This window comes from Venturia canescens, chromosome 3 (genome assembly GCF_019457755.1).
Source record: "Venturia canescens isolate UGA chromosome 3, ASM1945775v1, whole genome shotgun sequence".
NCBI lineage: Eukaryota > Metazoa > Arthropoda > Insecta > Hymenoptera > Ichneumonidae > Venturia > Venturia canescens.
The window spans coordinates 4,148,968-4,174,472 of NC_057423.1; the positions used below are offsets into that span (position 1 = coordinate 4,148,968).

Genomic DNA, 25,505 nt, shown 5'->3' on the forward strand with positions numbered 1-25,505 from the left:
TTTATGTAAAAAATCGCATTAAAGAGCGCACGAGAGAAAATACAAAGGGAAATGAATCAAGGAAAAATAAGTATTAAAAAATAAGACAGAAGGCTATGACAGGAATGGTCTAAACCAAAAGAAGCAAAATGCTGAAATAAGCAAATGTGAGATTGTTCGAGGGCTCGTTACCAATTTCGTTCAATCTTTGACTCAATATATCTTTATTACTAGTTACACAATTCCTCGCGAATTGTTTCCCAGACCTTCATTATATACTTCATTGTTATTGTGTACGTTTTTCATAAACTTCGTAAGAAGCGTTCACTCGTTATATGAAAAGATAAACGACTTTTTACGCTTAGTCCTTATACCCCCGTGTGCTTTCCTTCACGCATTCAAGCACGTTTATCTAAATAAAGAATAAGACGAATCCTTTAAAATTTGATACGCGTGTCAGTCGACTACTCATTTGAGTTCTGAGTAAATTTCAAGACTTTCTTAAGAAAATCGTTTCGTGCATGAGCTACCTTAATGGGCCGACGGAAATATAAAAATCATTTGAAAACGCCGTCAAAGACGATAATCCCGGAATAAATATTGTACAAAGGGTGGAATCAAAAGCGCTGGGGATCGCGGGTGGTCGGTCTTGTTGGGAACAAGTCAAAGGGTAAGGAAAAGGGTGTTCCATCGATACCGATTAAGGCCCCGAACAGCGTGGATACGAGAAGAAGCGTTTTGTAGGGAAAATTCAGAATTCGTGTGAGCATTGCGAAGGGGCGTAAGAGTTCACCGCTCTTTTAACACGAGCGGGAGTTTATCCGTCGGTGTGTTTAAGTATGTGTTTATATGAGACTCGTACGGTTTCGATACTGCGCGGCCCTCGCACTTGTTAATTAACGACTCTCGTCGGGTTAACCTGTTTCGAGGATCGTTTGTGCTGACGCGCGCGTGAGCGGCGAATCATCAAAGCCTCAAATAGCGTGTGTTACGAAGCCCGTGCGCTTCCGGCCTCGTACAGAGAACCGTTCGGAAAGGATCAAATTAGTGGTGGAACGTTTCCTGGTCCTTCTCGCCCCCGTTCGTTACGAAGCAGAGAAGCGGAGGGGGAGAGAGCGAGAGATGGAACCGACTCGTTTGTCCTGGGGTCAGAGCGAGAAGGAAAAAGGCGTTCAGCACTGGAGCAACGATCCTTTCCGTCTCCCTCTATAGACGAGACGTAAAATGGGCTCTTTCGTAAATTGGGCCTCAGGACGAAATCTATTCCGAGGGCCCCACGGATTCCGTGTGGGCGGGGTTGTTGCCCGTTGTAACTTTGCCCCAGAGATGAAAAATAATAAAGAAAAAGAAAAGAAAAGAAAAAAAAAAAAAAAAGATCGAAGATATATATTTGAGCTCAGCGTGTGTTCTCTGTATTAATAGTACCGTAGCTAACTAGCTGTAAGAGTAGAAAGAAAAAAAAGATCGAACGTGCAGGTGCACACAATTTTCGAGAAATAATACAACGGGATAGAGGGGAGAATTACAATGGGGAATCCTACGAGGATAAATTGCAATTTAGAGTGTACGATCGTATCGTTTGTTTCGATGACTAAAAATCGATTTACGAAGGAGTGTTCGATGTCGAGGAGCGAAGCGTGAGCATTTATGGGGCGTCCCGTATCCGATAAATCTTTGAAAAAGTCCCAGGTCATCTCACTCCACAAGTTTCATTTCGTTTTCACCCTTTTGCAAATGGAACTGGAATAATTGAGGCTCCCGACGAAAATGAAAACTTTTAACATTTGATATACGATTCGCCGGCGACGCGAATACAGAAACGGCATAAAATCGTCGGAAAAATCAGCACCGAAAATCCAACAAAACGAAAGCTCGTAAAGCGTCGTATCGGCATGAATTCACCCGCATGATTCTCGCAATGACCAGCGTACTTAGCAGAACTGAAAAAAAGACAGCAAATCAGTCTCTCAGTGCAGCGACACTTTTTTCGTTTTATGGAATATTCCGCAGGCTCACCCACGTCACGATCCTCAAGAATGAGCCGCGGGCAGCGCAGGCGGGGATGAGCACGAGGGACGAGGCGTTTCCCGGTTCATCGAACAACTGGACACCCAAGAGACGTTTTTTTCTGAATCCCTCTTCGCCGAGCGCACCTACCCGCATCGTTTTATCGTGCAGTACGCGAGGGTCATTATCGATGCGTTTTTTCTTCGCGTTTCTTATTCAGCGCCGAGTGTCAACTCTCTTGGAAAGATCGAGGCGTATCAAAGAGCAGTAAGCAGGCATTAAGAGTGGAAATGTTTTGAAAACGAAGGCGCGATCTCATCGAGATCTCGGTTAAAATCGCATCGTTAAATACGCTCATCGACGCGGAAGGGAAAATGCGTGTTCACCAAACACTCCAATCGAAGCAACGCCCTCGTCGCTTTCACGTCTCTACGATGTTCGTCGCTAGAAAATTTGACCTGCTCCATCGGAACACGAGTTTACAAATTTCTTCAAGAGCTAATCTCCCCAGCTCGCTTCGAGATTCGACAAGAAAGAAGAGCCTTTGGACGCAACGTTTCTGTGTCGATTCTGCCCTCGAACGCGAGATTCAACCTTCGAGATGTCACGCATCGATGAATTTCTCCGGGGATGAGAAACTCTTCTTTAAAAAGATGCTGCGCGCAACGAAAAAAAGGACAAGGAAAATGCGAATTCAAAGTATGTTTTACACGCGGCTCCGTACCGCACGGACGCGAAGAAAAAACTTCGAGGATCATCCATCCCCGTGTAACGCACGCAATATCCTCTCGTCATCTGGATTAAGTCTTAACCTAGTGAGAAGCAGAATAAGACCGAGCGAGGGAGATTCTTCTTTCAATGGGATTTGGAAAGTGTTTTGAGCACCTTCGCGGTACAAACTCGGCTTTGGGAGCACTGGATTATTCGATGGGGGTTTATACGAGGCGTCTTTATGCAGCGCGGGATCAAGTTGTGCATGTGCTGCTCGGCATCAAGATTATCTTGCCTCGGATAACCACGGAAATGGTTCTAATCTACTCGAGTGTGTTGTCAATAAAACGTGATGAAAAGTATCACAAATTCGAAGCAGATTGTCACGTTTTTGCTGATAATTCGGAGCTCGGTGCAACGGAGATGGAAGTCCAGCAGTGGGATTTTGGACCGATTTTTAATCGAGAATCCAATCACAGGGCGGACAATTTTTCCAGGTTTTTTGGACCTACGCGGAAACGTGCTCTCGAGAGGTCGACAAAATTTTGATTGTAATTCGCCAATGAATAATTGTTGGAGACAAAAAACCTCGATTCTTTCGCTGTAGCTTTTTCAAAATCCATGGATTCGTGAAACTGAACGGATGAAAATTGTGCGACTCGATTTCCTGTACAAAAATGACTCGAAGCAAAAGTTAACTAAAATTGTTATTCATTGCGATATTTGCAATGCAATTTTTTTGGGTTTCTTTGGGTTTGATGTCGACAGACGTTGCTGAAAATATTTTCATTTTTGTCAAAGTCGCTAATTCTTTGTCAAGTACTTATTGCGGAGAGAGGAAAATATTTATTGGCGTGCCAAGTTCATTCAGATGATGGCTAACGAGCTGAACGAAATGCAGACCGATCCGTGTTCAATTATAGTGTGTTTTAAAGGACTTTTACTCACTGTTCGAACCAGTCGAAAGACGTGGATAATCACGAAGTTTCGAAATCTGCAGCTGCTCCTCTCGTCTCCACGCGATGGCTGAGTTGATGTGACTAATGGCTCGGGCCATAATGAGAACAGAATGAAATCGGAGATGAGTGGAGAAAAACGTCGAAGAAAAAGCTCGAACCACTCGAATTTTATCTTAATCATTCGCCAATAAAATTCTTCGTCTTCGGATGATTCAATAAAGAGGCGAACAGGGTATTTTACAGCGCGTAAAAAAAAATATAAAAATTCGTGTTTATGAAAGACTTTGTAAAAAGTAAACGAGAAACGTCAATATTTATTCATAAAAATGCAACGTAAATTTTATAACTCGTTATCAAAAATCGTCTTTTTTTCATCTGTTTTTTCAATTTCTAAAACGCCATCCGCCATATTGGGTTCCAACGTGACGTCACTTCGATAAAGAATCCACATTTTTGAGCTGTGCTCTGTTTTATTTTGAAATTTTACAAGTTATTATCACGTTTGTGGACTTTTATCATTTATTCTATTAAAATCGCATCATGGAAGACGGTTTTGTGAAAGCAGAAAGTACAGATCTACCGCAATGATAAATAAGCTGATGGTCGAGCGATGAATCCACAATTTTTGTGGCGTTTTTACACTTGTGTTAATGCATTCAGGCACATATTTTCGCAAATCTGGTTACTTGGTCCTTCGCAGTCGTATCGTTTGCTAACGTCGCAAACCGAAGCAGCATGGCGGCTAGCGTTTCTGCGCGAAATTTCAAAATCATAAATAAAAAATATCTTTTAAGATACTTATCGGTCTTATAGAGTTAAAATAATAATTCCACTGGATCATTACGATCTCAGGATTAATTTAAAACAGTTTTAAAAAAAAGGCGCAATGCCCTATTATTTCTCGCCAGTATTTTGAGGCGACTGTCTCAAACCCGTTTTTTTAATGTGACTCAACGTCACGGGAAAATCATCCGAAAATTTCTCGGTTAGATGAAAACTTGAAATGGGAATTTGACGAGTGAGGAGTGAAGTGGGAGCAGCACCGCGAAGAGTTTTCTCGTAGGCACTCGTACACCTCGTAAAGGGACGTAATCCGTGACGGAAGACTCAAGTTGAAGCCCTCGGATATAATCGGCAAGTCTGAAGCACCGTTTAATTCGAGTACGAGTGAGGCCCTTCGCCGCAGAAGGACTCCCGATAGTCTCATAGGTAACGTTTAAGAAGCTTTTGACTAGACGAAAAATTACTCGCGTCGTTAGTTCTAGATCGAAAGTAATTTAACACGCGTGCGCGACCCGAATGTTAAAAGCCACGAAATTTTGTCGCGGCCAATCACGGCACAAGGGAAAGGAAGGAATAATATTCTGGAAACGTCGCTTCGCACAGAACTCGAATTTCCCGAGAAATCGCACGCGCATACATGGAGCATTGTGTGAAATTATGCACGCTTGAATTTCGTGCTGCTGCATTTGTTCGAAGGGTGAAAATTCGTGGCTGTACGATTCGGGCATTTATCTCACCGACAAGCCGCGAGAATCTCCTTTTCTTTGCTCGCGCGTTTTATTGTCGTTTCCCCACGTCTGCCCCGGGACGTTGAAAATCAAGTCGAAAATACAAAGCCGGGGGACGATGCTGGACGCAAACTCAAGGTGCGCTCGACTAACGAATTCACTTTTATACGCGCATATACGGCGTCTGGAGAGTTGAAAATCCGCGCTTTAACCAAAGAGAATGTACGAGGAAACCGCGTCACGCCGATTTCCGCGGTCTCTCGCTCTCTCCACCCGGTTTTTTCCTTCTGATCTTATGAAAGAAATGAGAGGGTGTACGGCGAAGAAAAAGAACGAGAGAAGAATCAAACTCCCGGCGAAGAGGCCGAGATTCGAAAAGGGACCACCCGTTCCGGTGCGTTAAGAGAATTTCAAACCCGACGAAACGTTCGCCCTCCGCATTATTCTCGTTCCCTTTGACTCGTCACCGATACGCCGATTTTCAAGCGCCTCGCACCCTCGGCTACATCGCGCTAAAAGTCCACGAATGAAAAAGTGAGAAAGTCTGTCGGACAGAGAAGGAGCACAATGTGCACTTCCACCTCGCATAAGTGCAAACGAAAAATTCATGCGAGCGCTCTTTCTCTCTCCGGAGTTCGCGAGGGCGGCGGCGAGAGAATAAAGAGCAGGAGAAAGAAAAGCAGGAGGCGGCATCGTCGTCTCACTGCTTTTTGTCGCCTTTTTCTAGTCGCCAAAGCCACATAAACCCACCAGCCAATGGCCTAATATTCCGTGACGACAGGTCACTCCTGTCAATGTCCTTTTTACTCTGCCAACTTCGAATTTATGCTCTTCTTCGTTTCTTTCTTTTTCTATGTGCCCTTTCACAGACCAAAGTCCGCAACTACGCTCCACGGACACCTCCTTTTTGTCACCTCGAACGTTATTTATTACGGAAATTCACGATCCAATATCCCGTGGGTTAATATAACCAGTGAATAACTGAGCGTGCCAAATCGCGACGATCCCTTCCACAAGTCTTTCGAATCCACTGACACGAGTTATCATTCGGTTCTATATGATAAATGGCATGGAAATTTACGTTGCGAGTGCACCTTTTGTCAAAATATACTCAACGATTCTTACTTCAAATTCATAACATTTCATATTTTCAGACCAATCGACTCAGAGAATTGATCAGGACTGAAAACGTTCTTAGAACAACGTTCCGAATGTATTTCTTACTAGAAAAATCTCCTGAAATACCAAATGAGCACACAAACGTGAGAAATTTTTTTTTTTTGTTTTTTTTTTCACTATCGTTGTACTGAGAGAAGTATTAAAAATACTTTTCGAGTATTTTTAAGACGAGCATTTACGAGTGAAGCTTTTCTGAGGAAAATCAATATTTTTTTCTTCATCAGTCAATGGGCACGCCTGTAATGATATTCGATGGGAAATTCATGGAACGTGACTGCCGAATGAAAAATAAAGAAGGAAAACTATAAATGAAATGAGGAGGTAGACCTCGAAAAATGACAAAAAAATATTTTATTGAAATATTCAAGAATTTTTTCGATAATATTTTTGAAATGAGTAATCATAACGATTGATCGTAACGAAATGGCCCGTATTTTCCAAGCACTACAAAATCAATTGAATTTCTATGGCCTCAAATTTTCATCGAACTTCTTTTCCGCTTTCGTCGATGGCTACGCACGGATGAAGTGCCCGTAAAATCATTCGTTCTGGCTCGGTCGGTGCTCCGACAAAAAAAAAACGATTTTTCGGTGAAGCCGATGCGCCAAATCAAGGCTCGAAAATCTAAGCTTTGCTAGTAGCGTATACATTTTGAAATAGGATGAAAATTGTGGTGTGTTGGAGTGCAGCTCGGTTAGAAGATTGTTAGAACCGTATCGAAACGGTTGTTCTCGTAGAAACGAGGCGGCAAATACTCGCAAGATATTTCGTTACCGAAATTCCACGCTCTCGAGATGAACGTATAATTTTTCTCACTAGCACGAAATCATCGCGATTGGATTGATGCTCGAATGTGCAGCTGGCGAAAGCTTTTGCCTGCTCGATTGTGCAATCCTAAGGGGCTACTCAATTTAACGCGTCACGAAATATTGCCGCCTCTTTTACAGGCACTGAGAAAACGTTCGTTATGGAAATAGACATTTTTTCGGGGAAACGATTCTTTGATTTCTGTCCAAATGTGATCTCAACGCTGTTTCATTTTACAATGAAAAATTCTACAAAATTTTTCATTCAGCTTGCATAAAAGATGTTAGCTTCAGTTGCTGCGAAATGTTCAAATATTCTCGACGATGAAATTGATAAAAATAGAAAAAAGGGACGTGCAAATATTGTTTTTCTCAAATTTGAAGATTCTCGAAATAACGTGCTTTCCGCACTTTCAAGATTAATTCCCTACTCGTTTGCATTCAAAAGCCAATCGAAAAGAATTTGCTTTTGAATGAAACTTTATTTGCTGGGCGTTGAAAAATGATTGATTCGATTAGAACGTTCGACGATCAAAAATGTTCAAGGTTGAATGAGCCAATGAAAGGAATGAAGCGTAACGCCGTGTGACAGGTTCACCGAGCCATTGCGAGCTGTCTCAAAAGTTTGCTCGCTTGATTTTGTACCGAGCGCTTTACTGTAGCCAGGGGGGAGAAGGGGGGGGGCGGAAATTGCATGATCTTTGGACGCAGGGGCGGAAAGGTGGGTGGGAAAGTTCGAGTGGAAGAGAAAAATGGCGCTGAGATTAGGGTCTCTCGCAGCAGTACTTACGTAACGTTGGGTAAACTAAAAGGATGAGGAAGAGCGAGAAAATGAGAGTGAGAGTGAGAGAGAGTGGGACCACTGTGCCGTGAAATAGCCCACCCAGAGCTCGTTGCACGTAGTACCAATATTTTCTTCAAGCACAGGATATTTGGGCCCTCGCAAAACTCATCCGAAATATTTCTCGTGAGTGGAGAAGAATTATCTCCTGTACCGGAAGAGTGCTTCAGCAAAAACGTTTTCTTTTTCATCTACTTCAAAGATGATGATGTGCCTGCAACGGTTCTTTCGGTAAGAATGGCTCAAGATAATCGCAATTTTTTTTCGCCCCGTAGGAATTTTCGGTACGAAACAAAACAACCCAGTTAACAGAAAAGAAAATAATAGCTGAGCAGGCTCAATTCGTCGTTTCTTCACGCGAAACCAATTCCTCGTCACTGCCAAGGCGGTGAACATATTTCATCTCAGTGGCCCATTGTTTGACGTATTTTCATCCGAAAACTCTGCAGCCATGGCTCGCACTCATTTTCTGATCGAGGCACCTTGAAAAAATCTTGAGAAACCAACATTTCAGGCACTTTATCAACGCTCTTTCGACAATGTTTGACTGGCGAATCGAAATATGGAAAAAAGACTCGATTTTTTGATTATTAGGAAAATAACGAAATTTCGAATCCCCTCAAGAACAATCCGGAACTTCTCTCGGCGTGCTTTCCGACGCAATTCGTGACAGAGTTTCGAGTTTCTATAACCCGAAAACGATTATAGCGATGCACGAATGAAAATTGGAGTTTCCAGGAGAATATCATGAGACGTTGAATCTGATGTTGCTGAAGGGACGTTTCACTCTCAACTAATAGAGTTTTGAATGCAATTTTGCCATTGTTAAGGCGATTTCTGTAACGATTATTGGGTGAAGCTGAAAATGGAGTGATTACTTATTGTGCAGATGATGCTACGGTAGAAAAAGATAATTTATTATTGAATCGGATCCGAAATGGCATTCCGAAAAGGCCAAAAGTGAGTTAGCACCTCCAGCTTCATTGTGAAATCCTGAAGCATCTTCCAAGAGCAAAGAAACGCATGGGCGAGGATTAAACGAAATCTGTAGAAAAAAAGCGTCGAGAAAAAAGGCATGAAAGAAAAAATAATAGAGAACGAAATCTAAGGCACAAAAGCGAAACCGAGTCAATCAACGATTTATAGTGTAACCGGAAAAGAGAAAGTCTCGTGAACACGTTTGTTCGTCGAGCACAATAGTTTGGCTGTTCTCGCGCGTACCAATTTACACCATTTCCCGAAAATCACCCTCTAATGACAGGGGAGAAATTTCTTTCTTCTCTTTCTCTTATGGTTTGTCCTGGTGGATTGACTTTGCCGGATCGTGAAATGCCACCAATTTGGGCGAAGAGCCGGAATCATTAGGGGCTGCGGAATATACGTACTTATGTAGGGACGAAGAAGCAACGAGAAAAAGAGAAAGAGGACAAGAAGGGTCGAGAGTCTGGAAGATTTCGAAGGTTTTTTCCTTTTCTTTTTTTTCACGTGACCCGCGATGGTTTTGTAACGTTGATGGGCCACTTGTTACGGTGGTGGATGCACGTGTTCTAATGGATACCGAAGCTCTCCCTCTCCCTGCGTCGTTCGAACACGAGGAATCAGCTGGAATGAAAGAACCAAAAAAAAAAAAACGAAACAAGAAAAAGGAACAATCAATCTCTGTGCGAGCTACGACGGGCTTGGCCCAGCAATAAAAAGCTCTCTGGTCTCTCGTATACTATTACTAGTACTCGTTTAGTAGTTTAGAAGTCGAGGATGGACGCGAGGCCGAGGTGAACTGAGCCATCGGGAACTCAGGGCCCCGCTGGAATTACTTTCGTTCCGCTCGATCCAACCCTCCGAAAAATTCTTATCTATGAAGACACTGAGGAATGTAATCCTGAAAATGTATTACATCGCGGTCGAGAAGTAAAATATGGAAACTCAAGTAGACGCTTTTTCAATTACCTCGGGGGCAGGTAATGAAAAGTAGACGAACTCGGGCTCGGATATAATGGGCTGGAAAGTCTCGGGAAATGGCGAATGAGAAAGCTTCGAGGTGTATTCGAATTAGTGAGTTTCTGCACGAAAAGACCGAAAGAGCGTGTACGAAAGCAGTACGAAAGAAAAGATGAAAATAAAAATAAATGAAAAGGCGCGTATAAAAGACGAGTGATATGTGGAAAGATGAGGAAGAATGAGAGAGAAGCGAGCGAAGAGAATGCGAGTTCTGAGCTCCAGCTCTGAAAGGGCCTCGCTATCTTGCGGAGTAATCTCGGCAGGGTCCTTACGGATTCCCCTTTGCTGCGCGCCTCTCGCTGGTCCTGCTCGCAGGCCCCTTTTCAAGCTTCATGATAGAGGGACGGAGAGCGAACGAGCGGGAGAAGGAGCGCTCGCTGCGTACATTCCTCTCTCTTTCTGCCTCGAATCTCGGAGAGTTCGAGGCGACCACCGAGGACCTCTGACTCACCCTTGCACGTGTTCAATTTCTGAACCATAGCCCCCTCAGTGTGCCCTCGACGAACGTCCTTATCCCCCGCGTCTCGTCCAAGAAAGACGCTAAGAAAAAAAGGGAATAAAAAAAGATGGACCGAGAGGAACGAAAATTTCTAACTGCCCGCTCGCTCGCCCTTTCTGGGCGAACCGCTCCGCCCACAGGACGACCAAGGGCCTTCTATATTCTGGACTATGAGTCGGGAAAAGAATACTGTCGTCTACGCCGTCGTGCTCTATACTTTTCAACCTACTCTCGGTAAGAATAGCGCGCACGAAAAAGGCAAGAAAGAGACTGAGCGGACCCATCATACTTAAAAAGCGTCAACTTCAAGCGAAATGCACATTATGTCTTCCGGGGGCCCGTCAGGAACGTCGCAATAGGCATTTGAAACTCTGAGAAATAGTTAAAATCGTAATAAAATATGTGTGCAGTGAGAAGTCGATTCTCGCAGCTCAAATTATTATGTACATTTATATTGGGCTGGGTATGAGCACACCCCGAGTATTGTCGGCTGGAGATCGAAGGCAGAGAATCATTTCTAAGTTCATTGAGAACATTCCCCGCTCGCCTTTCCTCCTTGTCCATGTACACAGTCGATAAATAGGAAATAGAAAATGTGGTACGAATGGAAAATAACGAAGGGGCTGACTCGGGCGTTTTGTAGGCACGACCCGCGCCTGGATCCTCGAGGATGTCTGTACATAAATCACAGGCTGTTCGCAGCTTCGAATTTTGGAATTAATCACCGCGAGGTGAGAAATTCTCGTGGTTGAATATATTTTCACGATCGATTTCGAGGAGAAAACGATTTTGTTTTCTCCTGAAAACGCATTCGCTCGGATGAACAAAAATGACGATTGTAATTCCGCTCAACATCACTTTTTCCTCGGGAGATTAAAGGGGTCCGAAGGAGTGGAAAAGAAACAAAATTAATCCGGCACGTTCGCGCCTCGGGAGCCTTCGAATTCCTCGTAAAAGCACCGCCGTTCCCTATCAATGCTGCTTACAAAAAAATCCATCGTTTTTCCATCAACGAATGCGCGAGAATGAAAAAGCGTCCTCTCCCATTTTATTCTCTTGCACAAGCAAGAAAAAGGGAGATAAATGAGGAGAGTTATGGGGACCCGGCAGCGAGAGCGCTCGGAGGAAGAACCCAATAGACAGGATACCGCGATGACACGGTCCGACTAATCCCGCGATTGAAATCTCTAAGCTCCCTCGTTTTCGGCATGGTGGCAGAACTACTGGTCACCGCGCGCGCGAGCCTCATATATGCCTTTTGTATACGTACACGTCGCTCCGCCATAAAAACCGCGACGAAAACACGCTCGTGTTTCTTCTTAAGGCCGAAGCTCCAGAGGCAGAAACGAAGGAGAAAAAGAGAGAGAGAGAGAGAAGCAAAAGTAGTCGAAGATTCTCAGGGGGGTGGCATTGCCAGGGGCAAATGTATAATTTATAACGATAATCCTTTAAGAATGGATTCTGCGTCTCGGAGGATATATCTATGGAGAGAAATTCACGGTGGCACGATCTTCAATGAGGAGCCGTGGATGCACCACTTTTTTTTATTCTTCCTCGAGGAAGCTCCTTCTCTTTCTCCATTTTCCGCATCCCCATCCCCCGCGTTATTCACCTTTTCTCGCTTCCAAATCCTCGTCCCCCAAGACACTCGTTCTCCGTGCTTAGCGCGAGACGAATGAATCTTCGATCGATAAATGTGCTTTTTTCGAAATGCGGATCCCGACCCTTTCATGGCACAGGCTACCCTCGGGACGACGCGACTGTTTCTTCATTTTTGTTTGCTTAGGTGCACGCACTCTCCGCAGCCCACACGACCCTGCATCAGGCGCGTATAGAAACGAGAGTGTGTGCCAACGAGCAATGTTTACTCAGGACCAGTGCACGGAATTTCGTAAACGAAATACACGGATCTACGCTTTACTCGTCCCACTCTTTCGTTCTCCATTTCAAAAGCAGATAATTTCGATAAATCGTTTCTATACGCGTTTGTGTTGTTGAAAACGAGCGAGATTTCTTTTCAATTCGCGCGTACGTTGGAGCGTTGGAATACTCGATTCAGATATTTTCTTATGGCATCGCTTCGTCGACATGTGCATATTACATTGTGAGAAAATCCTCAGAGAGACTCGAGAGCACAAACTTGCACAGTTCTCGAGCTAGTTTGCCCTCGTGCTCGTCTCGATTCGAGCGCTATTTTGTCGCTGCTCACACATCGAGGAACCTCACATGTGATATTTGCTTTGGAGATATAAATCCGGCGTAATATTGGATCTCCGGATGATCACGATCGCAGGTCAATGGGTTAGCATATTGATACTGGGTTTACCGATAAGTGGAAATATCTTTTTGAGCATACATCAATGTTTGGGGATTCCCAACTAATCTCTCGACTGTAGCACTCTGTCGAATTCGAGTCTCAATAATCCTCGACACAGAAGTCAACTGCGTTGTTACGCACTCGATCGAGCCTGATATTTTGTTTACTGCGTTTGTCGTCACACTGCGTCCCAGGAACATCCTATTTCTACGAGGAAATGATTTACTTTTGAACTCTACAATCCACGCTTTCTGACGTAAGCCTCACCCTGGGGCCAATAAAATCAGGCGGAAATTTTCTCGTCGGTCTAAAATGTTTCTCGTACGATATAACAACGTTCAGTTTCGTACCCTTTTATTCGTATTTTCTTAGCAAATATAATTGTGGATGAAATAATTGAAGGATTTGAAATGGTTCCGAAAAATTGGCCATTTGACACTTGGAGGAATATATTATTTTTCAAGAATTTTAAAAGTATATTTAAGCACCGATTACAAACAGCACAGTATTTTTTGGATTTTCCAATTTTTCATCCCTTGAATTCTAAACAGCTTTGTGTGGATAGCAAAAAGTAATGCACGTGTGAGAACTGTATTTCGTTTTTTTTTTTCGAGTGTTACTCATCGTGTCAGACTAGCACTTACTGATGAGTCGAAATGTATTGTAAATCACAAATTTTGACTGTCAGCATAGTAAATTCTATGATAAATACACGAATATGCACCGAACACGTGTGACGTTTTACGACACATATGGTTTTTTTTCAGGGTTGCCCGAGCATACTCAACAATATAAACATTTGAAGTGACTGAAAACATTTTTTACTATGCTTATAGAGAAAGATTCTTGAGTCTTTTGAATAAAGGTATGGATATTGGTCTTTTTACTATGGTGGATAGAACAGTTCTTATTACTGCTCTTAGAATTAATGCTGCAATCCAATTTATATACTGTCCCCGAGATTCTATATTCTTAGTACTTTCCCGTAGAATTTTCGGCCTCGTTTTCTCCGTGTAGTGGCGCTGCTGCAGGCTTCTCAGGTGAAGAGTCAAAAAATCTTGATACAATCGTTGAAATCGAAAGGGACTTTCGAATTTTACGATTATTACTGCAAAAAGTGTGAACTTTCATGGAAATGGAGTAAAATTTTTTGTTGGTTGACGAGAGTAATTTTTCGGTTTCATTAAAACCTGTGAGGAGCAAAGATCGATGTGATTGTAAAACAGTACAAAATGAATGAAAAAAAACTTTGATGAGATTTTCGGACATGAATATCGAAGGACAGATGCACCGTCAGATGTTTCTATCCGTTTCGAATCTTAAAGCCTCGAATGACTTGAAAGGGAATTTCGTGTGTGTTTTTGTGTGGAGTTTTCGAGAAGCTTTTCTCCAATGTTTCAGCGTTTGGAAATATCAACAAAACATGAGCGCTCAAAGAGTTTCGATTCCATTGCATTTGGTGAAAGTAACAAAAAGGAGTCGGACCTTTCATCGCGTAATTTGCGCAACGATCGATGTTTTCTTCACACTTTTTCTTCCCATTGTCTGGTAAGATATTGAGAAAGTGAGAAAAAAGGAAGAGGAGAATCGCGGTCCCAGGGAATGGGGGTGTCGAAAAACGTGCTCCGGCATCGAGAATCGGAGTTAGGATTCCGAGCGGAGTTCCGGACTTCCGAGAGTTAAATCGGAACTTTTTGTCCGGGTTCCGACAGAGTCGCCTTCCTTTTAACAAAGTGTCGTGTGCATTTGAATCGAAGAAAAGTGCGGAGCGTCTTGCGTCCCCGAGGACACTCGCGAGGGTCGCGCTTTGTACGATTTTTCTCGGGGATGAGCCTTGCGCGGATAAAAGGACGACGTTCGTAGCTGGCGTCGGGAAGAAAAAATGAAAAATCAAAAGTAAAAAAGATCGGGAACAAGTTGGAACGCGCTCGCGGACTCTTTTTGTGCGACGATACAGAAAGCGCGAGTTCTTAAGGACGCTTGCGTGAGAAACTGGCGCAACTCGCAACATCCAAAGGCATCGCTCTTGCAGGTTTGAACCTGCAACCAACACCAGGTGCAAACTTTTCTGCCTCAAGAAATCTCGCGGGATTGTACACGCTCGCATATACACTCCGGACAGGAGTACGCGCGCGCATTGTAACAGTGAAAGCGCGACGGCACCAAAGCCCGGGTCCGCACACGTGGGTCTTTGATAAACGCTGCGTCAAAGCCGAAACCCGCTCAAAACCTTTTAATATTACACCCAAAGTCAAGGTCAGTGTCGCCGCTCGGGATGAAGAAACTTGTTCGGACCTGCATCTTCGCGGTATCACGAAAGCAGATGCATCCAAACTTGTTCGAAATCGTTATTGTTTGCCCCGCTGTAAAATAAAGCAAACTAAAATCCTGTCAAAGTACGGAAAAATATTCGAAATGACATTTTTTAAAGGAATTTATCATCGACGGTCAATGTCTTCATCGCCACGCGATTGGGCAGAAAATTTTACCCCGAAATCACCTACTTATGTCTGGATTTTGGGTTTTAGTTTCACCTCAAAAACTTGAGTTGAAATCACGAAACGTCAATTCGAACCTGCGAGTAAGTTCGAGGCTTTCAACCCTCCTGACGAGCAGAAAGATCGTTGCCTTAATTTTCTCCCTGTTTTCTGATCGTTCAGATGATCGATCAAGGATTAAAAACTGATTCAGAAAAACGCTGAGAAAATTGAAAAAAAAAAAAAAACTGATAAAATCATCTCGACCGCACGAAAAAAACTGCTTTCCCCTCTCGTCCTAATTGATCTGTATTTCGTAAGCAATTTCTCAGGGATAATCGAGATCGTCTGAAAATATTATTCGATCGTAATCTTACAGGTATCCCCGTTACAAATTCGAGTGTGTAAAACGCCGAGTGAGCCAAGATCCCTAACTCTTTGATCCCGTAACCCAGAATCCAACCCTTTTAACTGTTCTCGCGTGTAGCGGAGGATGAGCGGGCGGGATCGAGGGACCGATGTGGCTCGAACGGGGAAAAGGGTTAGCGCGGAAAGTGACCTGAAAAATGGAGAAGAATGAAAGGGTTGGCGGTGTGGGATTTTGATTCACCTGTGAAAGGGTTGTCGCCGGTGCTGGCGGGATGACAATGGAATAGCGGAGTGAGCCCGCATCGTAATCTCGCGACAAGTGAATCTCGTCGGAGAGAACGAAAATCAAGATTTTTAGCGCTTCGTTATTTCGTCCAGAATTACTGAATTTTCGAGGTGAACAAAAGAGCATTTTCGAGTGCACCTGGACCCGGTAAAGGTGCTTTGGCGAAAGGATAGTGACGTGAAAAATACGTCAAATGCCATCGGGAAGGGAGTAAAGAAAATACGTAGATGAGCGAAAAGCAGCTGCAAAACCGTCGTTTTCAAGCATCTTTTTCCCCTTTTTTCCGTCTCTTACGAAAAAATTCGTGCCACGTATCAACAATGTAACGCGTTTCTTAGATCGGGGTGGAATCGAGCCGCGATATTTTTCAGCAGAGAAGAAATCTCAACACGTGTTTTGACGTGGAGTTCATGAGGGGGATGCATCGTAAGATGAATGTAAAAAATGCAGCCCTCGAGAATGTGGGTGGAGTAGAATAAGAGCACGATCTTCGACGGATCCTTTCAGGCAGGCTGCTCGATGATTCAATAGCCTCGTTCACTCTTTCAATTCAATTTTCTGTTTTCCAAGAGAATCTTCCCCCCTTTTCTTTCGATTACGTCCAACGGCTTCGATGTCTAGGATTCGGGATGCTCGCGCGCCAGTGTTCGACAATCCTTTTGTACTATTTTGACCCTTTTTACCTGAAACTCACTCGTTCGACACACTCTCGCGATTTCCCCTCGATTTTTTCATTTACATTGACAAAACAGCTCGCACCAACGGACGATGATTTCGTTGCAACCCTATACGAGCTCGAACGAGGAAGAGACTCGAAAAGAATTCCTTTGAACCCCCCTTTTGATCCTCGTATAAGATATGCATCTGGGATTTTGAATGGGAGCATACGAGAAATAAGGGAAAATTCCATCGGAGATTTTCGTGATTTTGAATAATATTACATGCCCCTTTTGCTCCGTTGCTTTCTCGGGTCAAAAGATCGAGGGGACGGAAAAGAGCTTCACAGATCTTTCGGTGCGGACCCTTTTCCTCCGATGCACTGCATTAATCCCTACGCTCGACCCTTTTATGTTTGTCCCTTTTAAATGCGCCCCCCCCCCTCTCTCTCCCGGTAATCTCTCGACCGGTCCAGCGACATAACTTTTTCCTTTCTCGATCCTCTCTCTCTCTCTCTCTCTCTTCCTGTCACTTTTCCTCGATGTCTAAAGTTTGGACAAAGGGTTCCGGGTCCTGTGGTCGGTGTACGAAAAGTCCCACCGGACCCCACGAGAACTGGACGAGTGAAATGCACGTGTCAGCCAAATACGGTTTACACTACAGACGCGCCAACAAATTCCAAGGAAAAATAACAGTCGCCCCTTCCGGCACAACAACCAAAGTAATACTCGCTCAAATTTCATGTGTCCAAGTACGATTTATATTAGAATAAAAATATAAAAAAAAAGGACCGTTACTCACCGAACGAGGACGCGAACTCGCCACTTTTCAGACACTCCAAAGAGCTCGATTCACTGCGAAAAAAGTACAAAAATGGTCGTCATTCCGATCGAATAAAGTTTTTTGTGTGCTCTTATTGCATGCTTCGTTTCAAGCAACAAAATGCGAATTTGTCGTTCTGAGAAGATTCTTTATTCTCAAAAGCTGTTTTAAGTGCGATCGAGAGAAGTGATTCGATGTTACGATGATGAGGAAGCTCCGCAACTTCGGTTTATATTGTGACGACGAACACATTCATATGCTTATAAATTCAGTCTCTCGCCTCGCTCGAATTCATCGTCAGGAGAAAAAACGTAATTCCAATTATAAAGATCTGTATCTGAAGCGAGTGGCGCAGCATCTACCTGTCCGAGAACGAAAGAGCCTGCGATTACAGGAGTCGTAAAAAGTGAGATCCGTAAAAAACGCCGAGAGACGAAAGGATGGGGGAGTGAGTGCGCGCGTGTGAGAAAGAAAGAAACGAAAACGGTAGTCGTGGCGAGGACTATTTTTAGCTTGAGATGTTCCAACATTCTTTTCCTTTTTTCTCATTTCCAATCTTCATTTTTTCTTCGACATATATCTCACTCTATACTTCTCCCACGATTTTTTCTCAACCGCGAGACTTTTTTTGGGTTTATCGGTCTTTTCCTCGAGCTAACTCTGCGCCATTACGTCAGTTGTTTATCTTGGCGCGTACCTCTTGAAAAAGGATCGGTAGAAACCCGATTCGTCTTATCTTCGAAGGCAAACCTTTTGCACCCTCGGAGACCCAGATAAGAAGCACCCCGCCTAGAAATTTGTTAGGGTTCACCTGTTCATGATGAGGTCATGATCAGGTTTTGAAACGGGCAATCCTATTGTTAAAAGCCTGATGTGGCCGCTATAAGGTTTTCCACAATAATTTCCAAAACAGCCTAATCTAAAATGGCCCTGATCGGGTTCGCCTAGATAAGGCCTTTTTGACCGTTATCTCATTCAGGTCCTGCTCAGGCTCGACTTAATCACGCCATATGTGGAAATCCTTATGAGATTCCAGCTGGAATCTACCACAATACTGCCTTGACAGTACTTGTTCTATTAGGTCCTTCCAAGGCTTGCCTTATGACTGGCACAAACGCGTATTCGAATATGGTGAATAAGTTATATTCCATTAGTGTTTTATACGAGATCCGAGTGACAAGTTTCCAAGTGATTTTCAAAGTGAGTTTCCATATATTTGATGAAGTTTTATTCTATTCGTATTTTATAAAAGATCCGAGTGACGAGTTTTCAAGTGAAATCAAACAATAAAAAAATTTTATCTGAACATAAGTTGAAATGAATCGAGATGAGCAACGTCGGTATAAGGCGCGCATGCGTATGCGAAGATATCGCTCTATGCGTAAATTTTCAAAAGGTATGTACAATTTTAAAGTGATTTGCATTAATTATGTGAACGAATTAAAATTGACATTATACAAACGAACGAGAATTGTGTTGAGAGAATTATTGATACAAATTTGTGATTTTTCTCTTGGAAATTCTAAAATTGTGTCAATCTTAGCACACCAATCATTTTATTTTATTGTTTAATATTTCACAGATTTACATAGCCCGAGTACTAGTTTTGCTTCGGTAACTAGAGAAAGAAATGAAAACATCACAGATGGTGTGACAAAGATTTTTGATAATGAAAACAGTGAGTCTGCGACAAGTTCAATCAATGGTGGGGAATTGAATTTTAACAAACATGACAGCGAAGGGCATACTGATAATAAAGAATCCAGCGGTGATGAGCTAAACAGAGACAGCGATGGAAAATTCACCAATGAAGAAAGCAGCGAAGCAACATCTAATAATGAAGAGAGCAGCGAAGTAGAATCCATGAATGAAGAAAGCAGCGAAGAAAATTCTGACGGGGACAGGCAGTGTAATGAAGAAAACCAAGAGCGGAGAGGGCATCCTGTTGAAGAAAACACTGAAATTTTAGAACTGCGAAAGTGGGCTGTGGCTGCTCGTATTCCACAAACACAGTTGGATAAATTGCTTGAAATTCTTCGAAAAAGATTGTTACCAGAATTGCCAAAATCATCAAAAACTTTCCTCAAAACAACATCAGCAATGTATGAAATTGAAAAGTTCAAGGATGTTGATGGTGCTGAAATAGGTGACTTTGTGTATTTTGGAATAAAACACCATCTCCAAAGAATTGTGAACTCCAATTTGCACAAAGACAATATATTGTACCTGCAATTTAACATCGATGGAATTTCCCTGTTTAAATCAAGCAGTAAGCAACTCTGGCCAATTTTATGCAAAGTTTTTTCTGAACCCGACGTATATCGAGTTTTCCCAGTGGCTATATACGCCGGAATCGAAAAGCCGCACGTTGCGAACATGTATTTTGAAAAATTTAACAATGAGATGTTAGATCTTTTACGCGAAGGAATCGTTATAGATGGGACGCTACTCGAAATTCGTATTATGTGTTTCATTTGCGACAAACCCGCTCGCTCTTTCGTCAAATGCATAAAAAACCATGGCGCATATTATGCCTGTGAGCGTTGTACTGTTAAAGGTGAGAGATATGATGAACGTATAATCTATCCATCCACAAATTGCCCGGAAAGAACAAATGAAAGTTTTCGGAGACAAGAACAACCTGAACACCATAGAGGGGTCTCACCTTTACTAATCATCGCTGAACTCGACATGGTTATGCATTTTGTGTTGGATTTTATGCATCTTTGCTGTCTTGGCTTGATGAAAAAATTGCTCGAATATTGGATGAAGGGTGATCGAAAAGTAAAAATGAGCCACACAGGGAAATCAATTTTGACCTACATTTTACTTGAACTGCAATCGCAAATACCTCAAGAATTTCAACGCACAACCAGATCATTGGCCGAGATTGCAAAGTGGAAAGCAACGGAATTCCGATTTTTTTTGTTGTATCTCGGATCAGTTGTTTTGAAAAAAGTTCTACAAGATGACTTGTACAAACATTTTATGCTCTTGCATGCGGCTTGTAGAATTTTGTGCTCAAAAGACCTGGCGTTGAAATTCAATGAACAGGCAAAGACTTATCTTACACGATTCGTACAACTCAGCGAATTTTATTATGGAAAACAGAGCCAAGTTTTAAATATGCACTCGGTAATACATTTGGCCGACGATGTCAAAAATCTAAAATGTCCTTTGAATAATATCACCGCATTTCCGTTTGAAAGTTCATTAGGAAAAATTAAAAAAATGGTCCGAAATGGCAATCGTCCGCTGTCTCAAATATGTCGTCGGTATTATGAAGAATTTCTCGTTAATACAGATAAAACTGAAATACCACAAGCTGTGATAATAGTCTACAAAAAAGTCAAAAAAGGCATCGAACCACAAAGAAACAGAATAATAAAAAAGCTTCAATATAAAGAATTTACTCTGACTAATAATTCACCCGACAACACGGTAATGCTCCAAAACGGTCAGATTTTAATGATCAACGCAATATATAAATTGTCTAATCAACATCAAGAAGAAATTAAGATCGCCGGAAAAATTTTGAGTCGAGAAAAACCTATTTTTGAATATCCGTGTAACTCACAGACCCTGCATATGTGGAAGGTAAAAAAAACCAACATTAACAAAACTTGTGCTCTTCAAAATATTCAGGCCAAAATGGTGTGCTTGAAAATCGATGATGGTTCAGAAGAAAAAAAAATCTATGTAATGCCATTACTTCATACGTAAAAAAATGAGTTCAAGTGTCGACATTCTAATGTGTACTTTTTTCTGATTTTTTTCTCTATATGGGAATGTATATCTCAATTCGTAATTTGAAATTCCCACTTTATTTTTATGAGCAATTACCATTACCTCTGTGAGTGTTGAAACATAAAAAAAAATTGAAGTATGTATGACTGAAAATAACGCAGGAGACAAGAACAATTCTAACCTCAAAATTATCACATCGCATTTCGCGTCGTCGATACTGGACAGTTCGGAACAAACGCTTGAAGTTGGAACGTGTACTACCGTCATCTCAGAATTCGGCAAATCGTAAGTTTTTTTTCTTTATATTTATTAACATGACTTTTCCATGCATAATCAATCACTATTACGAATTTTCAATGATTTCACGAAAAAAAAACCTGAAAGTATAAACGGTCCAGAATATTGCTCAAAACGAAAATTATAACCTAAAAATGACCGCGCCATTTCGTTGTTTGCACAAACGGAATTCATGACCTTCGTAAGTCGAGATATCATTTATATTTCGAAAATGAGAAGGAAAAAATCAAAAGAAAAGATTTTTTCAAAGTAAGATACTTGCACAATAAATGAATGATGGAAAAACATTAGCAATAACCTCAAAAATTACGCGTGGTCGTGACTTGTTTGAAGCAAAAAAAGTTTTCCTCATGTCTAACGGTGTAATATGTATAATTTGTATAATTATAAAACTGTTTATAATAAGTAAAAATAATCATGATTCAAATAAGAAGAAAAGTGTCATATTTTTTTGTACTGTGTAGATGGATAACGTTTTCAAACTGGTTGAATTCAGAGAAGAGAATGACGGACAAAAAAAATCAGTCGATGTTATTCCAAGTAGTTGGATAGCTTATGATAAAAACACCGATGGACTCATGGCAAAATTTATGCCCCCACCATATGATGAAGAGAATTCAGCATTACTGCATTCACTTATCGAATGTTGTGCTCCAGCACCGGAGGATTGGCCAGCTTATGCAGTCACTGTACGCGGCAGAGCTAGTAAGTTAAATTACTTGATATTATTATTATTTCATCATTTGCCACTATATTTTTTCCTGAATATGTACCAATTTGCTTTCGACTTCACAGGAACTTATCAAGAAGGCTTGAAAAAATTGAGAATACTCGACCAAAAAGACCATGCATTCTCTACTGACGATGAATATTCTTCAAGTGACAAAGCTAGGATGGCAATGGAATCCTATAAAACGGGAGAACGGGTTTCTAACAGTCTTTGGGAGGTTCCTGAATTGACGGATGAAAATCTGAATCTAAGTAAGTATTTTTAGTTATTTAGTATATTTAGATATTGATTCTGAAAATTTGAATCCAAGTATTTTTTTGACTAGATAAGAATATTTGACTCAAAAAGAATATGAAAGGAAGATTTGTAGCCAAAGTTCTTTGTGATGATTTAACGGAGACTCTATTTCCATCATCTAGAAATATTTTGGAATCTGAGATCAATTTGATATTCATTATTTTCAGTATCCGAAACGTTTGAGCTAGCTACTTCGGAAACAGTATCTAAAACAAAAGAGAAAGAGTCGACAAAAAAGATCAAAGGTTTCTTGTAATTTTTTTTATATTCCAAAACATGGTTCTTCTCGTTTTTAACAAATAGAATTTCTAATTTCTAGTGGTGCAAAACAAAATCATCCCCGAGTCTTTTACAAGTACTCAAATACGACATGAGAGCACACCTCCTCTTATGCTATTTAACGACATGGTTTCGGTAATAAATGACTGTAATTTATTGAAAGGTTAGTATTTTTTTAATATGAAATTTGACTAGATTTTGACTCTAAAAATGTGATTCTAAATATTTTTTTGACTAGATAATCTCTGAAAATCGGATTCTGTTTTTTTTTTTTTTTTACTAGAGATTTGATTACATTTTGACTCTAAAAATCTGAATCCAAGTATTTTTTTGACTAGATAAGAATATTTGACTCAAAAAGAATATGAAAGGAAGATTTGTAGCCAAAGTTCTTTGTGATGATTTAACGGAGACTCTATTTCCATCATCTAGAATTTTTTTGGAATCTGAGATCAATTTTATATTTATTATTTTCAGTATCCGAGACGCTTGAACCAGCAGCTGCCTCGGAGACAGTATCTAAAAGAAAAGAGAAAGAGTCGACAAAAAAGATCAAAGGTTTCTTGCAATTTTTTTCATATTCCAAAACATGGTTTTTGTCGTTTCTAACAAATGGAATTTCTAATTTCTAGTGGTGCAAAACAAAATCATCCCCGAGTCTTTTACAAAGACTCAAACACGACAGGAGAGTACACCACCTCTTATGCTATTCGACGACATGGTATCAGTAATGAAAGATGGTGCTTCATTGGAAGGTCAGTATTTTTTAAAAATAAAATTTGATTTTGTAATGGGAAATATAATGCTCATTCGATGTTTCAAGTCAATTCCATAAATTTATGATTTTATATGTTTCAGATATCAAAGCAGCCGTGACTAAAGGTTTCTATGCACAAAGCCTTCATTTGGCGCAAATATCGACTCAACTAGAAGAACTGAAAATTATGTGTACAGAAACTGTAGCCAACAAGATGTCCGAGCTTCCAAACTTCAGCAGTCCAACCAAAAAACATAATTTAATTCTGCCATTAAAAAATATGCAAGACTTTATGGACTTCGAGGCTAAACTACTCGCCGATGAAAAATTTCGTAATGACATTGTGAGTTTGCGTTTATATTCAACTCACTATAAAAACTACTTCTCCACAGATTTTTCGAACTCAATTTTCAGTGGGAAAATTTTTTATTTTATTTTTATGTTCATTTATTATCATATTTAAATTTATTTATGTTTCAGATTGCAAGCATGTGGCGGATTGCTAGTATTTCCGTGCCAATGCAACAGACCGTACGGGATATTTTCAAAAAATTCATCTCTCGAGACATTGTTGTACAATTCACCGCAGTGAAGAATACGGGAAGAAAGCAAGTCCTTTCCAAAACTAAATTCTTCTCGTGCGTTCAAGGTATTTATTCAAATATTTTATATTTACTAATATATTTATTCAAATATTCAGTATTTATTCAAATAATAATTGGACGTGGATACAATTTTCACTATCTTAACGAAAATTAAAATATCGAGAATTTAATTGATATTTGCTGTTTTCAGATGTTGTTATCGCAAAATTCGCCAGCGACGAGAAGAAATCCGTAAGCGTCAAAGATTTTGAGCAAGCTGTTGGCAGAGTCATCAACAATGCCAAGGATTGGGATGGAAATCGGGCTATACGCCAAAAAAATTCCCAATAAACGCGTATTTTTAAGAATATAAAATTAGACTCTGTATCCACATGTTCCTCAAACTTGACAATTTAAAAAACATAATTTATGTTTATAAAACATAATTATTAATTTATATGTTACACATGTAAAAATATTTAAAAAAAGATTTATAATTTACATGATTGATTTAATAAATATTTATAAAATAATGATGTCTTCTAGAAGTATATTTGCACGAGATTTTCATGTAGGGACAATCTGACAGTAGCCTAGTCGAAAACCCTGATCACCGCCCGGTCAGATAACCTAATCAGGGTCTGTAAACGAGCGTGATCCGACCCGGGCCAGGGCGCCCTATTCGGGCCTGACCAAACAACCTGGTCATGGCCATTTGTTTTAGGGCGTAACATTTTGGAACAGGGTGTCATCAGGTGGCCTTACAAGCGCCTTACCAAGGCAGCATGGCAGCCTGACAATACCCTAAGGAGGTACCTAGGAAATTTTCTAGGCGGGACGGTTTGTATGCGAGACGAAATTTAGTGCATGGGGAGAAAATAAACGCGATTTCTCACGCTTTTACAAGATCTGTGCCAACATTTCTATCGCATTGTTCTAGTAAATACAGAAATTTTTACGTTTTCTTGAGGCGTGAGCATTATTCGTCAACCGATGAAACCCGGAAGACTCGAGGAGCGGGGAGGACGCCGAAAACTCTGAAATAAAGTTAAACTCTGCCGGCCACCGACGCCGCCTCGATTCATCACGACTCTAGTCAACGAATAATGCGGGGATTTTTCTGAAATTTTTTCTCGACCCTTGAAAAAACGAGAAGGAGAATTTAGTGGAAGGAATATTCTGATGAATATTCTTTCGAGAATGAAAAAAAAAAAAAAAAAACAGCATTTTGGAGGAGAACGAGCCCGAATAGATTTGTAATCGCGTCGACGGCGCTAGTCACTGTGAAGGTAGCGTAACGCGTCTAATCTTCCGATCGAAAATTGGAGTAGGATGGTGCGTGAGATAGAGAGCTCGACGGAGTTAACGCCGTCGCGGTGGGCTCTGGCGGGCCCGA

General features: G+C 41.3%; 3 protein-coding genes across 8 annotated transcripts in view; 2 read left to right on the forward strand and 1 right to left on the reverse strand.

The window, feature by feature from the left end:
- The window catches only part of LOC122407510 (tubulin polyglutamylase TTLL4-like), a 179,386-nt gene that overhangs the window by 78,984 nt on the left and 74,897 nt on the right, over positions 1-25,505 (reverse strand). For 2 of the 4 annotated variants that reach the window (XM_043413777.1, XM_043413776.1), the window contains exon 2: positions 17,398-17,450. The exons of the other annotated variants lie outside the window; for them this stretch is intronic. The gene's annotated coding sequence lies outside the window, so the exon portion shown is untranslated. The remainder of the gene's footprint in view (positions 1-17,397; positions 17,451-25,505) is intronic. 4 annotated transcript variants of the gene reach the window in all.
- Positions 18,213-21,146, forward strand: LOC122407509 (uncharacterized). Its single transcript, XM_043413775.1, has 2 exons — positions 18,213-18,814; positions 19,001-21,146. Exons 1-2 carry the CDS (start codon positions 18,736-18,738, stop codon positions 21,139-21,141), a joined length of 2,220 nt encoding a protein of 739 aa, XP_043269710.1. The 5' UTR covers positions 18,213-18,735; the 3' UTR covers positions 21,142-21,146.
- LOC122407512 (uncharacterized) lies at positions 21,204-24,605 on the forward strand. 3 transcript variants are annotated; one of them, XM_043413783.1, is made up of 10 exons: positions 21,204-21,450; positions 21,927-22,167; positions 22,258-22,443; positions 22,657-22,734; positions 22,809-22,931; positions 23,246-23,326; positions 23,401-23,523; positions 23,627-23,868; positions 24,006-24,174; positions 24,321-24,605. In XM_043413783.1, the coding sequence occupies exons 2-10, from the start codon at positions 21,927-21,929 to the stop codon at positions 24,458-24,460; spliced, it is 1,383 nt and encodes a 460-aa protein (XP_043269718.1). In that variant the 5' UTR covers positions 21,204-21,450; the 3' UTR covers positions 24,461-24,605. The 3 variants fall into 3 exon arrangements, with proteins under 3 accessions (XP_043269718.1, XP_043269719.1, XP_043269720.1); XM_043413784.1 differs by lacking the exon at positions 22,657-22,734; XM_043413785.1 differs by lacking the exons at positions 22,809-22,931; positions 23,246-23,326.

What these genes read in the sequence shown, in the direction of transcription:
- LOC122407509 (XM_043413775.1), top strand. Translation starts at nt 18,736, where the DNA reads ATGAATCGAGATGAGCAACGTCGGTATAAGGCGCGCATGCGTATGCGA. An exon ending in TATGCGTAAATTTTCAAAAG is followed by an intron (nt 18,815 to 19,000) that starts GTATGTACAATT and finishes AATATTTCACAG; the next exon opens with ATTTACATAGCCCGAGTACT.
- LOC122407512 (XM_043413783.1), top strand. Translation starts at nt 21,927, where the DNA reads ATGGATAACGTTTTCAAACTGGTTGAATTCAGAGAAGAGAATGACGGA. An exon ending in GGATGAAAATCTGAATCTAA is followed by an intron (nt 22,444 to 22,656) that starts GTAAGTATTTTT and finishes CATTATTTTCAG; the next exon opens with TATCCGAAACGTTTGAGCTA. An exon ending in AGATGGTGCTTCATTGGAAG is followed by an intron (nt 23,524 to 23,626) that starts GTCAGTATTTTT and finishes TATATGTTTCAG; the next exon opens with ATATCAAAGCAGCCGTGACT.